Source organism: Carassius auratus, chromosome 5, assembly GCF_003368295.1.
Source record: "Carassius auratus strain Wakin chromosome 5, ASM336829v1, whole genome shotgun sequence".
Classification (NCBI taxonomy): domain Eukaryota; kingdom Metazoa; phylum Chordata; class Actinopteri; order Cypriniformes; family Cyprinidae; genus Carassius; species Carassius auratus.
Window position 1 is genome coordinate 7,658,270 of NC_039247.1, and position 7,500 is coordinate 7,665,769.

General features: G+C 38.3%; 1 protein-coding gene across 1 annotated transcript in view; it reads left to right on the forward strand.

Moving 5' to 3' along the window:
* Nucleotides 1-7,500, forward strand: part of LOC113073203 (RNA-binding protein Musashi homolog 1-like) — a 37,385-nt gene that overhangs the window by 6,931 nt on the left and 22,954 nt on the right. Inside the window, 2 exon segments of the mRNA XM_026246087.1 lie at nt 5,989-6,030; nt 7,440-7,500. The exon segment at nt 7,440-7,500 is cut by the window's right edge and continues 32 nt beyond it. Coding sequence (XP_026101872.1) covers nt 5,989-6,030; nt 7,440-7,500 — 103 coding nt within the window.

Sequence of the window (7,500 nt, forward strand, 5' to 3'; positions counted from 1 at the left end):
CAGCAGTTCTGCCTCCGCCAGCACAGTCAAGCACCTTTAGTTTTAACACAGTGGAGCACTGATAAAGATTTGCCTGTACTGATAATGACTGCTTATGTGTAAGTTTTGTATAAATTAGTTTAATTATGTCCCAGCTCAAGGAGGAGTATGATTCCTATCATGATTTCTACTTAAGCATCTTAAGAATTTTCCTTTTTAGTCTCATATATATTGCTTATATATATATTTAATATTATATATATAAATAATTTGATTTGATTTGATGAATTATATATTCAAATTCATTAAAAATGTTATTAAACCTTGGTATGTCAGGATCATGGACCTGTTTTGTTGTGGTTTGTCCTGTTTCTGTTCCTGTTTGCCCTTATTTGGTCTTGTTCCTGTACTCGTTTAGTTTGATTATGTTCCATTGATGTCACCAGTTTTTCCTTGTATTTAACTCCATGCTTTTGGGTTCTGTGTTTGTCGGGTCTACTCGTTGTGTACGTGTGTTTGTTCCAGCACCCATTGTGTGGATTTCCCCTGTGTTCCTTGGATTACAGACTGTTTACGTTTCCTCATGCCTCCTGCGTGCTTCCATAACAGTATATTGTTACAGAAGACCTGACCAACACAGCTACTTCTAAGTGTTAACCGACGAAAGCCGGCGAAAGTGTCCACCGCGAGGGAGCAAGCCATGGATGGTGAGAGCGTGGAGTTAAGCTCCGTTCACTGCACCGTGACTGAGGGTGAGCTTATTGTGCATCTGGGACCGCTGGATTTAGAGGGGGATCTTATTGACTAGGAAACAGATCTGGAGATCAACAGGCCCACTCTCCTCTCTTTCGTCCCCGCTGGTCCAGTCCAGCCCTACTTCGTCTCCTGTCCCCAAGTCCAGGCAAGAGTGGGCTTTGATCCTGGAGGACAGCCCTGAGCCCCATAGGCAGGGGCGCTGCACAAGATCCCGGGCCCTATGCATAGGCAGTCCCCTTGAAAATATATATTCCAGACTTTTCAAGGGCCCTCTCTTCCTTTGGGGCCCTGGTAATCAGTACTGGTTTTATCCCCATTCCAGCGCCCCTGCCCATAGGCTGAAAAATAAACACCCTGCCTTCTCCAGTGCTGTCATCTGGCAGCCCCCCTGCTCACCCTCAGGCACCATCTATATGGTGTGAGCTCTGTGGGTTTGCCATCCTCCATCATCGCCATGGCTGACGCATTCTTCTCCTTCACCTCCAGCCTCCAAGGCCCAGACTCCGCCTTGGCCTATTCATCCAGTGGCTCCCGTTGGTTCCTAGCTCCCTTGCCTCCACCTTGTCAGTCCACCAGCTCCACCAATCTCCTTAGTCCCTCTGTCTCCACCTTGATGTGTTGACCTGCCATCACTTCAGGACTCTGCTCCTCCGACTGCACCCCATCGCTCTGTCCCACTGGATCCATTGGGCTCCTCCCTCCCGCCAGCTCCACCTTAGTCCTCCGTCACTCCATGGTTCTCCAGATCCCCGCCTCAGTCACCAGACTTCTCGGCTCCACCCTGACCCCTGGATCCTCGGTATCCCCATGGCTTGTTGGCTCTCTGCCTTGTGCTCCCCTGCCACCTGCTCTGCCGCCGTGGGTCGGCCCCCTGGAGCCGGAGGCCATTCCTCCTCCATGGCTCTTTCCTCGGTCAGCTCCACTGTGGGCCACCGTTTTGGCTGTGGCCTAGGTCCAGCTTGGCTCCTCCTGCCCCAAGTCCTTCCTGTTTCCTCCCTGGCTCCTCCCTCCCTATTTATTCATGTTACTGTCCCCATTTAGTTTGATTTATTTTTCATTGTCGCCAGTGTTTCTCAATCATCCCTTTTATTGAAGGGCATGCTTTTTCTGTGTTCGTCGGGTCTACTCGTTGTGTACGTGTGTTTGCTGCAGCACCCATTGTGTGGATTTCCCCTGTGTTCCTTGGATTAAAGACTGTTTACGTTTCCTCGTGCCTCCTGCTTGCTTTCATAACATTGTGTTGTGACATGATATTGCTTGCTCTTAATTTTAGCCTAGTCATACTTATGCATCCCCACTGTATATGGTCTAATATTAAGGTTAAAAGTGCCAGTTTTTTTCATTTATTTTTTATCTATTAGTATGGTATTTAGAACTTTTTTTAATTTATTTATTATTATTATAAGTCCAGTAAATGGTTTAGGAAACTAAAAGCCCATCGTTCATGCAGCACAGATAATGCAGGCTGGTGCACTTGCCAAAGTTTAATACTTGTCAGAGGTGTGTTCAAATCATTAACTATATGTAATGTAATAGTGATGCTCAACTTAACATAAATAAGTTTACATGAGCTCTTGTGTATGAAGCAGATGTAAAGAGTGAATTTGAATTATAGTTATTTGATTTGGTTTGGGTTGTTGATGACTGGAGTAAAAAGCAGTGTGTGTGTGCTCAGGAGGGGTGGACCTCTATCTGTCCCATCTGTTTGAGGTTCATCTTTGTCCTCATAATTAATGGAAGCAGAGGGGGCTTCCTGACACACACACACACACACACACACACACAGAGTCAACACCCTCAGCTTTTCACTAGCAGGTTTTGTTTTAGCAAAATTGCTCCCTCTCTCTCTCTCTTTCTTCTCCTTTGTGGTTTTCATTCACTTTTTTTGTCTTTGTGTTTGGTGCTGATTAATTTGCTCTCACCCCTTCCTGCCTCTCTCTCTCTCTCTCTCTCTCTCTCTCTCTCTTTGAATCTATTTTCTCTGTATCTCCTCCCTCTCGGCTCCGAGCAGAGATTGGATGTTGGGATAGGCTTTGCCTGCCCTCGGGCCTGAAAAGAGAATTGTTTTGCTGGATGTTTGGAAACAGATCTGTTCCAGTAACCTGTAAAAGGAGTAGCCTTCGACAACACACACGCACTTGTGTTTCTATCAGTTTGTTCTTTCGGTCTGATAGCAAAAACTGTAGCAGTGTCATATCTGACCTCATTTTGGATTCCGCAAAGTTTTGGTTATTCATGGATGTTGTGATGTTTTGAAGGAAGCAGAATGTTAAAATATCTAAAACAACAGTTTGGTCAGATATGTGTAAACCTCATGCCATTGGAATTAAATCTTACATACTTCGGTTACACAGTTTTGAATGATAAATCAAATTATACAGCCTTTTGAGAAAAGGTGTGCTATTACTCTCACTGATAAACTGTTATATATTGCATTTAAATAACACACTTAGGAACTGCATAGCAATGCCATAGCAACCATCCACTACATCCTTGCATCACAGAGGGTTATTCTCGGGCAATCGTCACCGTTTTCTTCAGAAATAGTTGAAATCTAGTTGTACAGTAGTTCTGTTGTTATCTGGCACAATTGGCTTACATACACTACCGATCAAAACTAATACTTTTATTCAGCAAGGGTGCATTAGCATGAACCCAAAAGTGATTGTGAAGACATTTATAGTGTAACAAAATATTTCTATTTCAAATTAATGCTTCTTTTAACCTCTGCTTTTTGTATTCATCAAAGAATCCTGTAAAAATGCATTATGCTTTCCACAAAAATACTATGCAGCATAGACTGTTGTCAGCATTTTTAATCAGAAATGTTTCGTGTGCAGCAAATCAGCATATTAGAATGATTTCTGAAGGATCATGGGATGCTTTTTTTAACACACTTAAAAAGATAACCAATGCTTTAAAGAATCCTGATAAATTCAGTTACATGAAGGTGGTGCATGAGTGACATTATGTTTCATTGTGAGACTGAAACTTTAAATGATTTTTATTGTGTCTGTTTGGTTTTGGTGCACAGGTTGGGACGAGGTTTGGAATCAAAAGGTGACTATGAGTGTAGAGCTGAAATCATAGTACTAAAACTGTAGACACTGGTAAGATAAACATAGTAGAGCATTGCTGGAGCGCACTAATAGATGGCTACTGTATGCTAGCAGTACACATGAATCTAGCTGGTGTAGAAGGACATTTAGATCAATGGCAGTGCATAACAGCATGGCATGGGGTTGCTAGAGATGGTTATAGAATTAGGATGGAGATAATCTGGTCTAGTGGGATTAGATCAAATTCATGATGTTGCTGATTTTTTATTGATTGTTTCATAATAATTATATTAGGAATTAAGTGAATAATGTACACCCTACAGATTTCCAGAATTATGATCAAGTATGGTTCACAAGTCAATATAGTGGTTCTGTAATTTTCATTTTATTTTTAATTTTAAGTTTTTATTTAATTTAAATGATATGTCTACTATAGACGGTTTCAACGGCAACAACATAAACAAACGTTACTGCGAATGAGCGCTTTTGTGGACCTAACTTTACTTCCAGTAGACTTTCAAATAGAATCAATAACAACAGCAAAGTCCCTCTAGAGTAGATATTTTTTGATAACAAACAAATGTTTGCTGCGTGGATCAGGCCGACTTAATGAAAATGCAAATTCATTATTTGCCAACGGGAGATGTTTTAAAGCATAGACATAAAGCGCGAGAAATAGAGGTTTCCCCAGTAACAGCTGTAAACGAAGCAGAGCTGGTACGCTCACACGCTGCTTTATCAGGCATATAACATGCAAGTCTTCTTTCAGAAATACAGCGATATAAAAACACCTGTGCCTCGTTTTGATATTTAAACATATAAATGTAAGAATTTATTATTATTAAACGTGCAGTACTTAACGTTACTCAATGAAGCCTTTGTGAAAAAATATCAGTTTTAAAATTGTGGCGAGTCTCCAAAAATAAATAAATGTATGGGAAACACATCCCACAGCACAACCACCTGAGCCCAACTTCAGTCTACTCATCACCTTGCCTTTAACTGCGTTTGTAGAAGGCACTGCAGCCAGACCGATATACACAACACAGACCGGAAGTTAACTTAGGTCCAGGCGCGTGCGCCCGATGAAACCGTCTATACGTTTTTTTTTTCAGTATAAGCCTTTTAGTTTAACTTGCTCCAGTGTGTAATAATTGCAAATATATATATATATATATTGTTTTATCTCAACAAACATAGTTTTGAGTAACAGACATCAAACGATTACATTTTTGTTGTACAATAACATGGCAGATTAAGTAATTTAAAAAAATATATCTCAATAAAGCATCTGTACTGAAACAATTATTCTAAACATCATTAAATCAATAAACATTTACTTTACATGCAAACTGAACATATGAAGTTCATATACATTTTTTGTCAGTTGAATTAAAAAGTAATGGAGACTGTATTTTGTAAACTCTGAAGTGTTGCTAATACACCCTTTTTGAGAACATATTGATGTATTGTGATCCCTGCAATTTAGAAATACATTTTCTTTACTTGGTCCCAACAAGTCTTAACTATACCTTTATAAAACCTGCAGAAACCCTATTTGAAAATAATATTTTTAATGCATTTATTTGACAAAATTTATACTTTTCTTTTTACATAAACTGTAATTATGTTTTTCTTTGTTCTTTTTTGCAATGGTCAGATGATTCAGATGGTATGGATTCGATGTAAATCCTCTTGCAATATTTCAGAGGATTTGTCTGTTGTAGCTTTCATTGTCATCGCCAGGTTCTGTGTGCAAGACTTTTTGTGAATGTTGTTTAAGTACAACATTAATTAGAAATATTAGTTGCTTATTAAAATATGTTTTATGGCAGTAAAGGAATTAAATAGGTTATAAATCAAATATAGTGTCTTCAATATTCCTTGTGTGGATGACTTAAAGTAAACAGTGTCTGAGATTAAACAAATCTGCTTGATCAATAATTTCAGTATCTTCTACAGTTTAATGTCCTGAATAACGGCTTATGTGTTTATATAATGATTACATTATACATCTTAGAAGTGTTAACATCAGTAAACATTTGGGAAACAGCTTGTGAGTGGATTTTGAGAATATTTAAGAAATACTATCTTGTCTCTCAGATTCAGACATTTCTGCTGTCATGCCTCTCCTTCCCTCTCGAGATTCAAAGAAGCTTTATTCACATGCTAAACAAATCTCTCTCTCTCTCAGATTGACCCTAAGGTGGCCTTCCCACGCAGAGCTCAGCCGAAGGTGAGTGCTAAGTCTCCGTTCAGGTTAACGTCACACACGTCACTTCTCATTACAGACACGCAGGTTCTGTTCTGAAACCTAGTGAGTGTTTTAAAGCATCATAAGTGTTTTCTCGATGTGACAGCTCGGACAAACTGCAGGCAGCATAATAAAGAGAAGTGGCATGAAAAGTGGGCATCCTATCATTTTTTTCTTAAACTAAACAAAACTTTTAGAACGATAAGTAAAATATCTTTAAAACAACTGGTTACAAACATTTCCTCTAAAATGTCTATAGTAATTCTTTTGGATTATTATTGCATACTATGGTCGCTAAGATTTTTTAAAATGATTTTGAAAAAAGGTTTTTCATGCTCACCCAGGCTGCATTTATTTGATCAAAAATACATTAAAATGGTAATATTGGGAAATATTATTACACGGCACTGATTTTTTTTTTTGAATACTCTTTGATTACTTAAAGTTAACTTTGTGAGATCGCGATGAACTACAGTAAGATGAGTGCACTTTCTAGGCTTTAATCCATTCAGGATTTGAATACATTTCCTCACAGATTCACTCTCTGATAGCCATTTATCCAGTATTGCCACTTGTCATTGTGTTGTGTATGCTGCATCAGTTCACTGAGTGACGGTGAAGCAGGTGCTTGCTCTGTCTGTAGGCACATTGCATGTGTCGACACGTGCCCAAGAGTTAAAATATGTATAGCATTTTTTTATATTTCACCATTCCCTATGCTGCAACTTAAAAATGTTGGTTTATTTTTAAATGGTCCATATGAGCATCCCTAATAATTTAAACATTATGTGTTTATGTGTTTAGTCAGTTTAATGTGTCCTTGTTAAATAAAGGTATTATTATCTTTAGTATAGGATAAGATTGAATGATTAGATAAACCTCTAATGCATTGCAATCATCACAAAATTTTAATTTTTAAAAAAAAAAATTAAATGTAAAAGTGATTTATTTTCCTGTCTACACACTACATTTCTATAAAAAAATAAAGACACACTACATATATATATATATTTTTGTTATGCACATTCGTGCCTTGCATTGATAGCTTAAAATCAAGTTTCCTCTGTGAGTCACATAAAATAAATAGTAAATAAATAGTTAATCTGACAGATTTTCTTCCTAAGTGCAGCATTCCAAATCATTCCATTTTTAGTTAATATGTTCCCTTAGAAGGCAGCTGCATTGACAGTAATGAGTTTTGGAACAGAGTCATACATAACTCCTATGTATATAATGAACACAAACTCTTTTTTTTGACTCTTGTTTACTTTACCTATAAATTTGAGCTGTTATGAAAATATGTATTTAAATGGCTCCCTAGTTTTCTTGTTGGAAATCCTGTAGATGCATTTGATTATTTCATCGTCTCATACTTTTTCTGGTGTTTTCAGCTGGTAACAAGAACAAAGAAGATCTTTGTTGGAGGATTGTCTGTCAACACCACCATCGAAG